The 15,503-nt window shown below is 41.8% G+C and overlaps 1 protein-coding gene across 2 annotated transcripts in view; it reads left to right on the top strand.

Annotated features, from left to right (window-relative positions):
- Positions 1-15,503, top strand: part of WWC1 (WW and C2 domain containing 1) — a 73,947-nt gene that overhangs the window by 35,963 nt on the left and 22,481 nt on the right. For both annotated transcript variants that reach the window (XM_056349082.1, XM_056349081.1), the window contains 6 exons: positions 4,972-5,175; positions 6,875-6,951; positions 7,879-7,958; positions 8,871-9,000; positions 9,561-9,707; positions 10,767-10,840. In XM_056349082.1, the coding sequence (XP_056205057.1) occupies positions 4,972-5,175; positions 6,875-6,951; positions 7,879-7,958; positions 8,871-9,000; positions 9,561-9,707; positions 10,767-10,840 (712 nt within the window). The remainder of the gene's footprint in view (positions 1-4,971; positions 5,176-6,874; positions 6,952-7,878; positions 7,959-8,870; positions 9,001-9,560; positions 9,708-10,766; positions 10,841-15,503) is intronic.

The following is a 15,503-nucleotide window of genomic DNA, read 5'->3' as shown; positions in this document are numbered from 1 at the left end:
GTTGTGGTGTGGTTTTTGGTTTTGTTTTTATTATTTGTTTTGAAATTTTCTTCATGCCCTTCAACTGAGAACTTAAGCTGGTTTTTTTCCCTGCAAGTTACAAGATCTTTTTTGAAAATAAAAATGTTGAAATCTGTTCGGGGGGGGGGGGGGGGGGGGGTGGTTGGTGGTTTGGGGAGGGGGGTTTCCTTTCTTTTGGCTATCTTCATACCCTTCCCTTTTTCAGAAAAGCCACGTTTTCACTTGGCCTGAGGCTAAAACCTGGAAGGTGCAGTAACTTCTCTTGGGTATTAAAAAAGCAAAGTGAAAAAAAACTATTCTTAAAAAGCAGACTGACTGCCTTCTGCAATAGAAGGATCAAATGTCTCCAGATGTGAAGGTGATACAAATATTTTTTTTTTAGAGCTTATGTCATCCCAATATCACAGTATTTACATATCTTTAAATGGCTTTATCCTAAATTTTTTTTTCTGTGAGGTGGGGGTTGTTGACTTTTCCTTTTACAGGAAGGTATAGCGGGGAAGAAAGGGTAGACAAGCCTACAGGGGCACGCAAAGGAGATCTGCAGGGGGGAGGACTAAACAAACTTTGTTTGAGAAGCTGCTAAATTGCAAGACACAAATTGGGGTCTCCATAGGTCTGTGACCATGTCTTGTGTCCATTTCACTTCCACAAGAAAGCACTCATGAGAGTTAACGAGGTTGCTTTTTAAAGACAGTCTGAATCTTAACGCTTTTTCCAGTCTCATTTGGGTCTTATGCCTGTGCTGACAGTTCTTACACCTTTTGTAAGTGCAGAGCTTAGAAGTCTTGCTAAGATTTCTTTTTAACTTCCTTCTGAATGATGTAATGTTTTCATGACTGTGCAGCCAGAAAGAAGAGCCTGCGCAAGCTCTCCAGAAGAGTCTTAAATACAGTTGGACTTCCCTTCCCTCCTCTGGTGTTTGGAGGTTTGCTATATCATGTGCTGGAATGGGAGATGTGCTTACCACGGTGCTCCACGCCAAGAGCAGCCCAGAGACAGGAGCATGCCACCTTCCAGTGACTCTGAAGGTTTTTGCTGTGTTAAGCAGCAGTGTTGGATTAAGAGGCTCCTGCCAATTCAGTTTTACCTGTACAGTGCTTCTGGGGAAGCTGTTTGTTCCCTGTCCCTTCCCAGTGAAACATCTCTGGGGCTTCGTGGTTTTTTCCTGTGATCAGTTCCCTCCTCTGGTTTACCAGGCAGTGACATGGACTGTGGCAGTAGCTGTAAGCCTCTGCAGCTGCTGTGCGAGCTGGCATTGTCCCCAAAAGAAACAATATTCAGCCCGTGTTCTGAAGCGAACATCAGGGTCACCTCTGACCACAAGAAAAACTTGACTCATGTAAAATGGGTGAATGTTTCCAAGAGTCTTTTCCTTGTCCCCTCAGAGCTTTCTTTCCAGTGTGAGATGTATTTTTATCTTCTCATTTGTCTTCCTTCCCTGCCCACACCGGAGGAAGCTGGGCGCTTGTTGTCACTGTGGCCCATCCTAGCCAAAACTGGGGCATTAACTTATTCCACCGGTGTTTGCCTAAACAAGGATGGCTAGCTGTGGTCCTGGGGGACACAGATCAAGTACAGGAAGAATAACCTCATTCTGAAGCCTGCAGGGGGACATGGCAGCTTGTCAGACCTCCTGAGTGATTCAGCTAGCAGAAACTGCACTGTGTACATGGGACAAACCAAACATGATCGGAGTTGTACATTTGAGTTGCCCCCAGGATGAACGTGCGAAGATCTGGTGGCAGGTCTGAGCCCTGGGTGGTCTGAGGCAGTTACCCCTGGTCCGTGCCACTCAAAAGCACCACAGGCTTCAAGGGCGTGCAGAGAAGGCTTCAGACTATGCTGATACCCGCTTAAAAAGTTTCACTTCTATAGGATGCCAGAAACTGGAAGACTTGACCTAGAATTTCAATTAAAAGGTTAAAAAGAAGAGAAACAAAATCATGACCCTATTTCTTATGCCAGCTCTAATCCAAATCATGATAAAGCAAACCATATCCACTTACCTTCAGCTAATCAAGAGGCTCATCTTTGTGGTTTATGTTAAAGTATCCTCTGGAGAGTGTCCAAAACCTTCTTCCTCTCCAAGGTCTCTTGCAGATTCCCTGTGCAGGAAGGGACTGTCCTCAGCGTGTGAAGGGGGTGGAAGCATGTTGGTTCTTGCTGCACACTTGAAGTATTTGAGACTAATTATCAGAAGCAAGCCCAAGGACAGACCTAAATTAAATCTAAAGCCAGGAGCCATTAAAAAAAGGGAGATGGAGCACACTTCTAACCTTGTCTCTGAGGCAAAATAAATACAATTAAATTAAACTGAGTACCCAGAATTTTCCTAATACAGTATTAATGCATAGCCCTGAGTGTCTCTCTCTGGGAGAACTTCTTTGGCATTTGATTTGCACAAAAAAAATTATTATTTTCTTGCCAGATGCTGATGCAAGCACAGTAAGACTACATTCTTCAAACATGAAACAATCAGGTTTATTTATGACAAGCTCAACATTAAATTAAAAATTCACTAGACAACAGAAGATGTAATAACCTGCATTTCTGTAGTCGTTTCATCTGACTTTGGATGTATTTTGCATTACTCAGTAGCTGGGGCAGATCAAGAGCCCTTGGCCAACGTTTTCTTAGATTGTTATTATGTGTTTGAAAATCAAAGCTGCAATCAAGGGGATACAGTTAGTGTGGTGATTACTGAAAAGGTTGAGGTGAATAGTTAGAAAAATGGGAACAAAACAGTTTCAGTACAAAAGTGTGTTGCCCGTCCTGCCAAGCCTTCACTTTGTCAAGTGGTTTATGTGCTTGGGGCAGCATCAGTGTTTCGCCACCTAACAGAGGTGCTCAGGATTGTAGATTTTTGTAGTCTTCCTCCTGGTTGCTTGTAATGGAGGGATCGCCCTGCAGCAGCTTCTGCTGCCCTTCTTGCAACTACAGGAGGAGTGGGCTGCCCGTTTAAGGCACAACTGGAAATATCCAAGAGTGAAGAAGCCATAGGTACAGGTAGACTTATGACCCAGTGTCCTGAATTAGACATTGAGAGTTGTGGGTACTTTGCCCACATACTCATTGAGCTTGAAACCAGGTCCTGAGTCCTGGTTTCTGGCGCTTGGCATGCGCTCTGGTCCGGGGAGGCTGCGTGTGTGGGGATGTGGGGGCAGCCTTCTGGGAAACTCGTAGCAGGCTTTCACCTTCTGGTTCAACTGGGCAGTAAAAGGAGTTCCTCCTTCTGGGTGTGGATAATGGTTATCTGGAAAATGGAATTTGGGAGCAGGAACAGAGATATGAGTCTGGAGTTTTCAGACTTTACAGCTGATATGCTGCTGTGTCTTCCTGACTTTTTTTGCTCCCTCTGAGAGAGACCATGGTGCTGTCTGGGAGGGCATCAGCACCTATAGTTGGCACAAACAGCTGCTGTTTCCCCGGGTTATTTTGGGGCAGTTTTGCAGGTCCAGGCTTAGCTTTAGTATTACAACAGCTGAAATGTTACTTCTTCTAGCAGGATCCATAAAGGACGTTTTGTTGAAATGCTTCTACAAACTATGTAAAATGAAATGTCATGTGTTCTTTCAGGTCTTGAAATACTGTTAAAATAAGTTATTGCTGGAGAATCCTTTTAATTTTCTCCTCAGCATGATCACAGATAGCTTGTGAAGATGATTGAGTGGCCATCCCTTGGGTAAAATCCTTTATTACTAGTTCTGCTCCTAGGATTATTATCAAACTGTTCTCTTCCCTACATTGTATGTGTTGCGGTGTTAGCCTTATGCCTGACTCACTTAAGAGCTGCTCATGCCTTCCACCATGGCAGCTTTTACTAAATATTTAAAGAGGCTCTTAAGATATGCAGATTAGATTCCTACTGATAGTTTCAAGCAGCTCTTTTTTATTAATTATTTATTATGCGGCAATAAGGCATCCTTATTCAAGCACAGTAGTTTAGACAGTTTAGAGCACTTAGTCGACTGAATATTGGAACCTGTTCCAAACAAGAGCATATAACAGCCTTGAAAGATAAATGAAAAATATTTTGGACACTTCTTCACAAAACCAAGACAATACTGACAATAAATTTGCCTAATTAGTACTAGGAATAGCTGCATGTCTGTGACCTTATGCCCTTTTCCTGACTAGAAACCTGAAAAGCAGTGTATTGGTTGTGTTGGGTAATGGAGATGGAAGTGGTGTAGCTGTTCATGACTGCATTGCCCATGTTACCGAAAAATATTTTTCTTTAACTCTGTAGCATATTTTTTCTTAAATTCTGCAGTGATTTACTGCTGTGCCTGCTTTGAGTGAAGGAAATGTTTACTCCCTTCTGAGATTCTGTTTATATAATGCAATTTGAGATGCTTTCATGAATACATTCTGTGATTTAATGGGTCTTTATTTTTACTTACCTGTGGAATCTGAGTGAGGTTTTCTTTCCCCTTTATAATAAAAGCCACTTGGCAGCCAAAGAGGGCAGGCAGAGTTGTGATTGCTTTCATGTTGTCAGATGCAGTATAATGTTGTCATGTGGCAATGATGTTTTCTGAAAATGTTTGGTTTTTATCAGTGAAATAGTAGAGGTATTTTATTAGCAGTGTTATAAAACAGTTGCAATAAAGATAAGTCTTAACAGTCGATGTCAGTATCTTAGGGCTTGTGTGGATGTTGTAAGAGGCAGAACCAGGATGGCTTCAGCAGCAGAGGATTTGAAGACCTGTACAATGATTTCATCATGAGTTGTTCTATACAGTGTTTCAGCATGGCAGAGCTCGTTGGGGTTTATTGTGGATCAGTGGTCACCTCCTAAGAAAAAAGGAGAATGTCCTTATTCCACTTCCTCTACGAGATGGGGCAAGGGGCTATTTTAAAATACTGACAGAAGTGGTGGATCTTCTCCAGGGAGCAGTGCAAACCTGCATTCCATTCATCTTGCCTCCTCTTTTCTCTCTTCAGAAACTACACAGATAGAAGACCCTCGTGTGCAATGGCGGCGGGAGCAGGAGCACATGCTGAAAGACTACCTTGTCCTGGCCCAGGAGGCGATTGCTGCGCAGAAGGAGATCTATCAAGTGAAACAGCAGAGGCTTGAATTGGCCCAGCAAGAATATCGGCAGCTGCATGATGTTTGGGAGCACAAACTGGGCTCTCAGACCAGCTGTGAGTAGTTGGTGAACTCTTACCCAGTGACTTTCTCAGTCGTGAACCCGCTAGGACAGTACACTGCTTGAAGCTGGTCCTGTGATAGAGCACTGGGGTGTGTTACACCATGTCACTCTCCACATTTGCTCAGTTTGTCTTAAAAGCAATAGCTGCCTAGCACGTATTTGGTAAAGGTTAATTGTTATGAAACACTATGGCGGTTGGCTCAGTCACTAGAGTCAGCGTGCAGGTTTTCGGCATGGGCTTCAATATGTGTGAAAAAATGTAGTGGTTGGCTTAATGCAAAAAAATGAAGTTATATGGTGTTTTCCTTGATTCCCTTGTCCAAAGTATATAAACAAGGCAAGAAGGATCATCTCGGATAGCATTTCCAGGCCCTTCTGGAGCTTACCATCCCAGGTAGCTGAGTGACTGTCCTGTGGAGCTAAGGATCTGTATTTTATGCTACGTAAAAGCTAACATTGGTGGATTATCAATTAAACAAATCATTGTCTTGTACTCCATATTCTTTGTCACACAGGAAACATCAGTACTTATTGCTTCAAGAGCTGGTGTAGAAATGTTTATAGATGGCCAGATTTCCTCTTTACTGTCCAGAGGAGAATTTATTTCTTGCAAGTCTTCCAGAACTTTTTTTATAATCCTTAGTATTGCAGACTTTTTATGTTCTTGCTGGCCACATCAGTGGACTGACATCCCCCTGCTTTGCTCTTGCTGAGTTATGTCTTGTGGTGGTGAATTTCACCGGCTAATCCTGTGCCTGATGTTAAAACGTTTGTAAATAGTTTTCTGTCAACTGAAGGATTCTTAATTTGACTAGGGTCCCATCCATCATCTCTGAAGTACAGGTTTTGGCCTTTTCTTAAGAGCACTCTACCTAAGTACTGGTATAGCAGAGCAGTACACTAAAACTACTGTGAACGTGAATTACGTTGGCGTGATGTGTTCTGTCTTTAAAAATACAACCAAACACAAAGAACTAGAAATACTTTCCCATGTTTTATAGGGCATAAACTGATGGCTGTGAGGATCAAAATATCTCCCTTGCCTACAGCTGCTTCTAACAGCATTGCACGTTGGGGAGCTTCTGTACCTTCTGAAGCAGAAGGGTTTTAACCACTGCTTAGAAGAGAATTCTGCTCTTAATGGGACATTGATTTAATCTGGAGTGACACATTCTATGATTGGTCATGTCTTCAAGGCTGTGAGAAGGGCTTGCATTGCATTTTGCAGTTTCTTCTCATTCTTTGCTTTTCTTTGTTTCTAAACATTCAGTGGGTTGTTTACTCAATGAGAAAGTCTAAAAAAAAAAATAAAGCAAACCTTTATGCAATGTCTGTCCCTTCAGTTCTGTAAATGCCTTTGGAAATGCAGGAAGCCACACTACTGAATGGAGTGAACGTGTCTGGGAGTTTGAGTTAAGTGCGTTAACTTGGAACAAATCCAGACTTTGGAGATCCAGGACATGCTCTGGCCTCTTTAGTATAGACTTTTCGTGGAGTACTTGACTGCCCTATTGCCTTTCCCTGCCTTTGAGGGCTGAGAAGAGATCTGAAAAATGGGTAAAAGGCCTACAGCAGCAATGCGTGGAGGTCTGGGTGTGCAGGAGTGATGGGAGGTCTTGATTTGTGGTGGGGCTGGTGCAAGAGTAGGGAGGAAGGTAGTGCTGCTGAACTGGGTGTTGTATTTGTTCTAGTGCTCTCTGGCTCATCGTCAAGTTCCAAGTATGACCCGGAGATCCTCAAAGCAGAGATTGCTACTGCAAAATCCAGGGTAAGTAGTATGAACAGACCTTTGCTTGCCACGAGTAATCTTCAGATATTTCCAGACCTCATGGCAAATACTAAAAAGAGATGCCAAAGCAGTTGAAAGAGCTAATGTTGCCGTTCTTAATCTAGGAGATAATTTATCAGAATTCTGAAATGTTGCCGTCCTAGGAGTTTGAAACGCTTTTTTTTCCCTTAGACTTTAGACTTCCTTGGAAGCTGGCAGTACATACTGCTGTACCGGTACGCTGTGGGGTGTTTAGCTGCATGCTGGCTCCTCGGTGTGCTGCAGTGCTGGAGAGCTGCGAGTTCTCTCCAGAGACTGGCAGCTGTTTTGTCCTGTGCGGGTTGTTAGCAGCGGCAGTGTGCGCTCTCATGCAGAGCTCAGTTTGGGAAGAAGAAAGGACTAAAGTAAAGTAGGTCAGTCTGGCCTCTGTGGAGGAATATAAAACAGCAAGCTGTAGGGTCAGTGGATTTACAGTATGTATTATCATCCTGCTGTGTTACTCATGCAGTGGGGCCTTTTAGTTTGGTATGTCGGAGGATGGCTTCTGTCACTGCAGTGTAACTCCTGTCCTGATGCTTAATGTTTTCTTTAATGACTGGGAAAGTTTTAAACATTTCTGAGTAAAATTGACTTGTGTTTCATTTCTGTCTCTCTTGATTTTTTCTCGGCTTTTCTGCTTAGGAGGTTGGAACTTCCCTTAAGCCCCTTATAAAGTGTTGTAATATTTGGGTACTGAGTAAAGACCTAGCTAGTGATAATATCCTGGTGAGGATGCCATCAGGACTGTTAGCTGCTGTTGAGATGAACTGATATTCTGGTAACTTTGTTTAGAGCACTGTCTGCAGTACTACGTTTTGAATTGAAGGGTAGAGCTGTACCTAAATATTTACATAAAATGCCATTCTAAAAATGTACATCTTGCTGCAGGTTAATAAACTGAAGAGAGAAGTAGCTCACATGAAGCAAGAGCTCCAGTACAAAGAGCATGGATTTCAAACACTGAAGAAGTAAGTTTGTTCTCGAGATACTATTTTGAGTGTAGAATATCTCTGGCTTGTAATGCATCCCCCTCTATATTTATAAATAGCTGCCTAAATAACAGAAGCTGAAATATGTTGCTGCTGGTATCTTTAGGCATATGCAACTGAAAGCAATACACAGCCATGGGGGCAGATTTCTCAAATCGGTGCCTGTGTGTGATTGACCGCATCAGAACTGACTTCATGGCAAAAAGATTTTGAACCAGGATCTTGTCAGTTAGATGGTACTCTGTTTTCCTCAGTATTGCTCAATACAGATGACGCAGTACAGCCTGTTGTCTTACTTGTAAGAGCCATTGTTTTAGGGCACTGAGGAAAAATTTGGGGTGGAGTGGAAGGGGATGAAAGTTTCAGGTACTTACCTTTGTGTGACTAGACATCTGGCGTTTTAAATAGTGTCACTGGTTAATATCTTATTTATTATAAATAGCAACTGTGGTAGAATTCCTTTGAGAAGAGGGAAGGATGGAGTGGCTTGTAATTAGGTTGTGCAAGTAAATACATCCGTGCATGTGAGGTCTGCGGCTGGTTTTCAAAATAATGACTGAAAATAAGGTACTTCTCATAGATGGCTAAGTTTATCCTCTCTAGGTTAGAAACAAGGTAACTAGCAGCAATCTGCCCAGATGTACTGTTTTGAGGGGGTTTTGTACATCTTTGCCCTCCATAAGGAGTCAATGAGATGATATGGCTAAAGTCAGAGTTCTGAAGCTTAATGTACTTCCGAGTGGATTAACTTCTGTGGTGGTGTGGTGTTCTTTGTTGTGCTTCAGAGTGTGTTTTTCTTAAAATGTCAAGGTGCATGCATCTAGGATGATTAAATCAGCTGGACTTAATAAAGTGTTAGCTTTCCGTATTATTTTTTTTATTTCTATGCAGAATTGACATGAAAATGTCTGATACTCAAGGTGGCTACAAACTTGATGAGGCACAAGCCATTTTAAGTGAGATGAAAGCTCTCAAGAAGGCCATCACATCAGGGGAGAAGGAAAAACAAGACCTCATTCAGGTATTGAAACAGGATGACTTTATAGCATTTTGTGTTGCCATTGCTATCAGATTGAATTTCTGAGAAGTGATTTAAGTATTTTCTATTTCAAGATACGTAATCCAGAGTTTTATTAATATAAATGAATTCTGTATTGTGGTTGGACTACAGCCTTTTTGTTCTTCAGATCCTGCAAATAAGAAGTATAAAATGCAGCAACTAACAGTAGTAAGCAGTCGCTTAGAGTTGAGTGTTTGTCTCAGGGTTTATTGGTCAAGAGTGAACCAGTGTGACTGTACTGCTGTCAGAGCAGACCTGGAGAAGCCATGAAAACACTGTGGCCCATTTCATCTGCCATCTCTGGCAGAGAGTCTGCCTGTCTAGGCGAGATGGTGTGCTAATGCCTGTGGGCTGCTTTGTGCTGTGGGAGGTGCAGTCCAGCCGTGCCTGATCTCATGCCTGCAGAGTCTGAGTGCACACAGTAAACATGGTCAGATCTTAATCATGTAGTTGGGGCTAAAGCTACTGCTCAGGTACTTTGAGCAGAAGTGAGCTCACCTCACGACTTTTTATGGTTTTAGAGCTTAGCCAGGTTAAAAGACAGCTTTGTGAATGACAGAGGTTCCCAGTCAGACCTGTGGACCAGCAGCGTGTCTGTGGAAAGCTCCAGCCCCTTGTTACCCCGGCAGTACCTGGACGTCAGCTCCCAGACGGATGTTTCAGGAAATGTGAGTAAAACGTGAGAAACCCAGTGCATGTGGAGACGTTCCTCTGAACTACATGTAGTACTGCCTTTAGTAAGAGTTTCCAAGAATGGGCAGGTATTTATGAGATAATTCCTTTTCCTCATGTAAACTTCAGCATGACCTTCATTTTTCTGTGCAATGTTAATGTATCTCTAAAGGCAACCTAACCTGCTGATTCCCCACGCTAGCTCTATTAGAAAAACCCAGGTGGGACTAAAAGGGAAGGAAGTCTTATTTTGCCTGTAGGTGTAGCTTCTTCTGATACAAATACTCCCTTAGCTCTTTATAGCAGTGATATGCTACTAGGCAAGAAACATTCAGCAGCTATGTATGGGCTAAGCGGTAATGAGGACTCTTCCCTTAAGAGTGCGTTTGGCTCTTAGCGTGTTATGAGTGAGAATGATAGCGTATGTGCACATATTTTGATGCTATCAAACGTGTCGTACTCATACACCTTCAGTCCCACATGTGCAACAAGATCGCAACTGTCAGGATGGTGTAAGCCTCAGCAAGGACTTAACCAGCACCGTGGGTACATCATATGTCTCAGGACATCACAGAAGACTCTCCTGTGAACCTTGACTTAAACATTTGCAGCCACTTAAAGTCAGCGCCGCACATGTGACTGAAGATCTGCAGGTTTGGGCATGATGGGATGTCCCTTATCTTTAAGACTCTACGACCAAAGCAAGATGCCATCCAAAACAAAATGCAATACAACACTTAAAGGTTGCAAACAGCATTGAAGAAGAAAGATGACAAAGCTATTTATGTGTGCATGAAAATAGAAGCCTGAGACAGATGTGGTAGATTTTTGTTTTTAACTAGGCCAGAAAGAGCCTCGTAATCTTAGAGGTTTTTAAGTATTTGAAGAAATCATGAAAAAATCAATCAAAGTCAGTATTTTCTGATTCTGTCATTGGTTTAACTAATAAATGAGTTTGACGAGAGCAAGTGTAACTTGTAACATCATCAATTTTAACAGGGCAGATCAAAAGAGGAGTGGTTACTAAGTTGCTGATGTTATATTTTGTGTCTCAGTTCATTACCAGCAGCAATAACCAGTTGGCTGAGAAAGTGAGATTACGCCTTCAATACGAAGAAGCAAAGAGAAGGTAATTCTTTGGACTGTTACACCTTTTGGCTGTCACACAGCTTATTCTGAAGATAGGTTTCACTAGAAAAGGTGCCACTCAGATTGAAACCCACCATTACTGCTAAATAAACATGGTAATTTTTGAGCCAGTGAGGCAATAGGCTGTCTGGGCCAACGTTATCATTCAAGAAATAAATAACCATCCTAGAAATTACTAAGGAGTGATTAATACACAAAGAATTCAGTCTGGCCACACCTGTGGGGACATAAGTGGTTTTGCTACCTGTTGCCAGTGCTTCCCCATTCCTCGTAAGGAGACTGTACTGCAAGGCATCTCCTTACCTTATTCAAAATGAAATGAATGTTTGCATGGCTTTAAGTCTGATAAGGAGAAATGTATAGTGTGTTAACACCTATCAAAATATGGTCAGTGTCTACAGTTCTTATTACAAAGCTTATCTGCTTATCTGTAAGAATGTAAGTTCTCACCTTTGCCTTCTGATCTGAGATGAATGAAGAATAGATTATAAAAGTTGTATCTACTTAACAGGCCAATTTAAGCAAAAACTTTCTGGGATTTTCTTCTTTTAATAGATTATAGCTAACTCAGCTCAGTTATGAGAAAGCACCAAGCATTTTTATTTAGACTTTGGCAGGCCTAGTCCTTGTTCAGTGATGTACCACTGATCACCGGTGGTGACTTCAGCTTTAACTGCTCTAAACGGACTTTGCAATTCCAGAATAACAAACTGCAGATGCGTGGTGCAATCTGTACTTGGGATATATGCAAAGAGAAGGAATTTTCTCCAGTCTCTAGTTAGATATAAGAGCTTTAAGGCTGAGGTTACTCATAATGATCTTGTTTTAGTGTAATGGCATGGTCAATAGGCCGTGTTTCTCAGTGGCATAAAATTTGATCTGTATCAGAGGCAGTGTCAAAAGATTGCATGTGCCCAGCTGCTTTTGACATGAACTTACACTTTTCTTCCTAGGTGAAGCAATTTTATTACAACGGTCTAATGTGTCAGACTGCCTTGACGTTCAAATCATTCTGTGACTTTTAAAAACAACATTAAAATTATTAATCCTCCAGATGCAATGGTTAATTTTTCAGTGTTAAAATTGCTTTTTACTTTTAAGCTTAGCTGAAGACTCTAATTTAATTTACACTTTGCGTCTTCAGATTGAAATGGAGCACTTTTACTTTAGCCTGTATCTTTTCCAAGGAGGGGTGAGTGAATAATGACAAACCTGAGAAGATAATGAGTATGCTCTTTAAAAAGAGACGGAACTTTATAAATGCAGCACAGTAGTTCATTTGAAGTAATGAAGGGCATACAACACAATCTTGCAGTTAAAGGTTTGATACCTCATATCTGTCTTAAGTTGTCTAGTTTAAAAAACATTATTATGAGGAAAGATGGGTCTGAATGGGCATGAATAATTGATAAAATGAAAAGATCTCCAGCGATCAGAGCACTGTGGGTTTGGCATGGTCTTTGGTAGGAGCTGCAGAAACAAATACCTTGACTGGTTTTAAGCTGGAACAATACTATGGATATAGTGACTCACAAGGAACCTTCTGCTCCTATGAAAATTACTCCTTGTGATGTTAGAAGTGTTTCCTGTCCCTACAGCAGCATATTTACATGCTCCAAAACCACAATAAAAGAGTATTTTGCCCATGCACGTATTATGAAGGGAGCCAAATGGTGGAAATGCATCTGTCTTACTAGCTCTGCATTATCTGGAAAGGTAAAACTTAAGTCTTGAAATCAAGGTGATCCCATATTAATTAGGTTAGAACTATTAGATTTATAAGGGGTTGATGATTTTGCAAGCGGACTGTAGCAGACACTGTCCACACTGTTGTTGTAGACCAGGCTGAAGGCATAGCTGTAGGTGAGTATCTTGCTGAACTTCACCACACCAGAACTGTCAGGGTGCAATTCTGCATGTTCCCTTACCCACCACCAAGTCTTATCCTTTCATGGCGCGGTGAGACAACAAGAACTCTAGAGCAGATAACGTTAAACCTGCAAAAAAGAGCAAAGAGCAGCTGCAGTGACAAACCTTTAGCTTAATTGGATTGGAAACTGATAACAGGTATCATGTCAAGCGAGATGTCAGTGCCACATCTCAACAAGGAGATTAGCTACTGCAGCATATATGTAATCAGAGATGCAACTAAATTATGCCGTACAATTCCAGACATAGAATTCCAGACCAAGTTGCTTAGCACTTGCTTTCTGTGCACTGTTTTAGTTCCTTCAAGAGTTAAATTTTCAGCTTGGGTTTTGTGCGACTGGTGGTAACTCTGGGATTTTAAAAGTATGTTTTATAATCTCCAAAACCAGAATATTTTAATGTCACTTTTAGCAGCATTGCAACAACAGTAGGTATTTGACTGGTCAGTTTTTAGACCACACCTCCCACTGGATATCTTTTGGGTTTTTACCTCATGAAGAGAGGAGGCTGATCTGATCTAGGATTGCTAATTACTGGTTGTGGATACACACCTTAATGTATGCTTCTGTTCACAGCACTTGCATCGCCACAATCTACCAAGAAACTAAATATTTTACATGTTATACCTATGTTACAGATAAGTACCAGCTTTCCCCAGTTAAAAAAAAAAACAAACAAAAAACCACCAACACAAAACCACAATCAAACAAAAAAACGAAAAAAACATTGATATGACAATGAAAAAACCATCTCACTACCTTTTCTAGGTAAAAAGAAGACAGTTAAATAAAGCTTGAGCTTCCTGTTCAGTCTTGCAGGCTGGTGGCCGTTCAGACTGACGGTATGGCCTGAGCCCAGTGTTGCTGGGTTCCTTGCAGTGCAAACCCAGCACGGCTCGACAGGGACGGAGTTCAGACTTGGTCAGCAGGCTCAAGGGCTGGAGTTTTCAGCCAAACATCAGACAGTCTGCAAAGCATTTCTTTTGTAACGATGCTGCTTTATTGGAAAAACAGAATGCGTAAACCTCCTTTTAACTGAGAAGGGGAAAAGAATGATCATTTGCAAGGGGTAAAACTTAGGTTAGTTTAACAAAACCTTTAGACTCGGAAATGCATAGAGAACAAATTCCAGTGGAAAACCCATATCCATGTAAATGTATGCCAAAAGTGATCAGATTAATGCCAACCAATCCTCTTAAACTCATATCCCTTCAAAATGCACAGAGGAATTCTTGGATTATGAATTAATGCCACTGTTAATTCTTCATTGGAGCACAGCATTGCACTTAATCAGGCACTCAAAACAACTCCTACTAAGACAACCTAAAAATAGTTGAGCTGAATACTGTCGGTTACGGAACTTTAATTAGAGTAAGCAACCTGCTGTGGGAAATGGGTTTACAGAAAGTGAGGCTTCTCTTCGGAAAGGTGATCTCTGGTCTGTCTCTTGTGATGGAGGAGGCAGGTCAGTCTGCGTGAGCCTAATCCTTCACAGGCTCTCTCAGGGCTCCAGTTCCTCTTGGCCTCCGGAGCTTGGAAGACAAAGCGTTATTCTTCAAGGCCATTCAGCAGTTGTGTAGCTGCTGCTGCCCAGATCTGCACCTTATTACTTACTCCATACACTTTGATTTTGCTAGCTGGCATTGATTTTGCTCTGTGCCTGCATGTGTGCAGGTTTGCTGGAGGAAGCGTGCACCATCCTGTGCACTTCTGTAGCATTAACCACGTTCTCAAAAGAGATGAATCCAGATCAGCAGCTGCAACTATTTGCTGTGCCCAATTTAAGTCCAGTAATTCTGTCACCAGATGACAAAACCATTTTCAAAGGGAGATGAATATTGGACTCTCATTTTACATGTACAGCATTTCACTTCTATTTCTTAATGTATTTACTAAACCTGAGTGAGAGATTAACTTGAGTTAATCACGTGATGGGGCATGTGTGCCTTGACTCTTTGGTCTTCAGTCAGGTGAATTATTTTTGGAGATATCTTGCTTTATATTGCAAGATGCTTTTCCTCTTTGTTTGCCTTCTAAGCTTCTGTAGTTTCTCCACCCAGTGAGTTCTGCCCTCCTCATTCCCTGCTCCCCACTGAATCATTTTTTATGGTGTGAGTTCCAAAAATGCGAGTCTTCGGTAACTTATTCAACCTTATCTGTGCTTTTGTTTCTCACCAAACTACCATTATCACCCTGTCTGTTCATGAAGAGTTGTAGGTCAATGACTCCAAGGGATACAGCTTCCTTTGGGAAGACTGACATTACTGCACTTGTTTTTTTATCCTGGTGTTGGTTTTTTGCTCCTCCCTATATGTTGCATAGCAGCGCTGACCATTTGTGGAGCTAACTGAACAGCTCATATATCTGGGAAATTGGGAATGGGCAGACAGTTGGAGTGAGCAGCCTCCTTACCTGCCATGAGCTGTGCTCTCCTCTCCTGTCAGTCAAAGCTCTTGCTAAATTCTATATCTGTATTGTTACTGCTTTTAGTAATCATCTTCCTCCCTGAGATAACGTTGGTATGGTGCTGAAGGATTAGCGATACAGACTTTAGACTGAAATCTGGAATGATACCTCTAATGAAAACGGACTTTAAACTTCATGCAAATAAGTGGCTCTGGATTTGGGTTGGATTATATTGCCTCTTTGACTCCTCATGTGCATGATGCACCAGAAGTAGCATAGCTCTTTAACGTGTCCAGAATGCTCTGTGTC

The sequence above is a fragment of the Falco biarmicus genome, chromosome 8, assembly GCF_023638135.1.
Source record: "Falco biarmicus isolate bFalBia1 chromosome 8, bFalBia1.pri, whole genome shotgun sequence".
NCBI classification, from domain to species: Eukaryota; Metazoa; Chordata; class Aves; order Falconiformes; family Falconidae; genus Falco; species Falco biarmicus.
The sequence above is the reverse complement of the archived record's forward strand: the minus strand, read 5'-3'. Positions and strand labels throughout refer to the sequence as shown.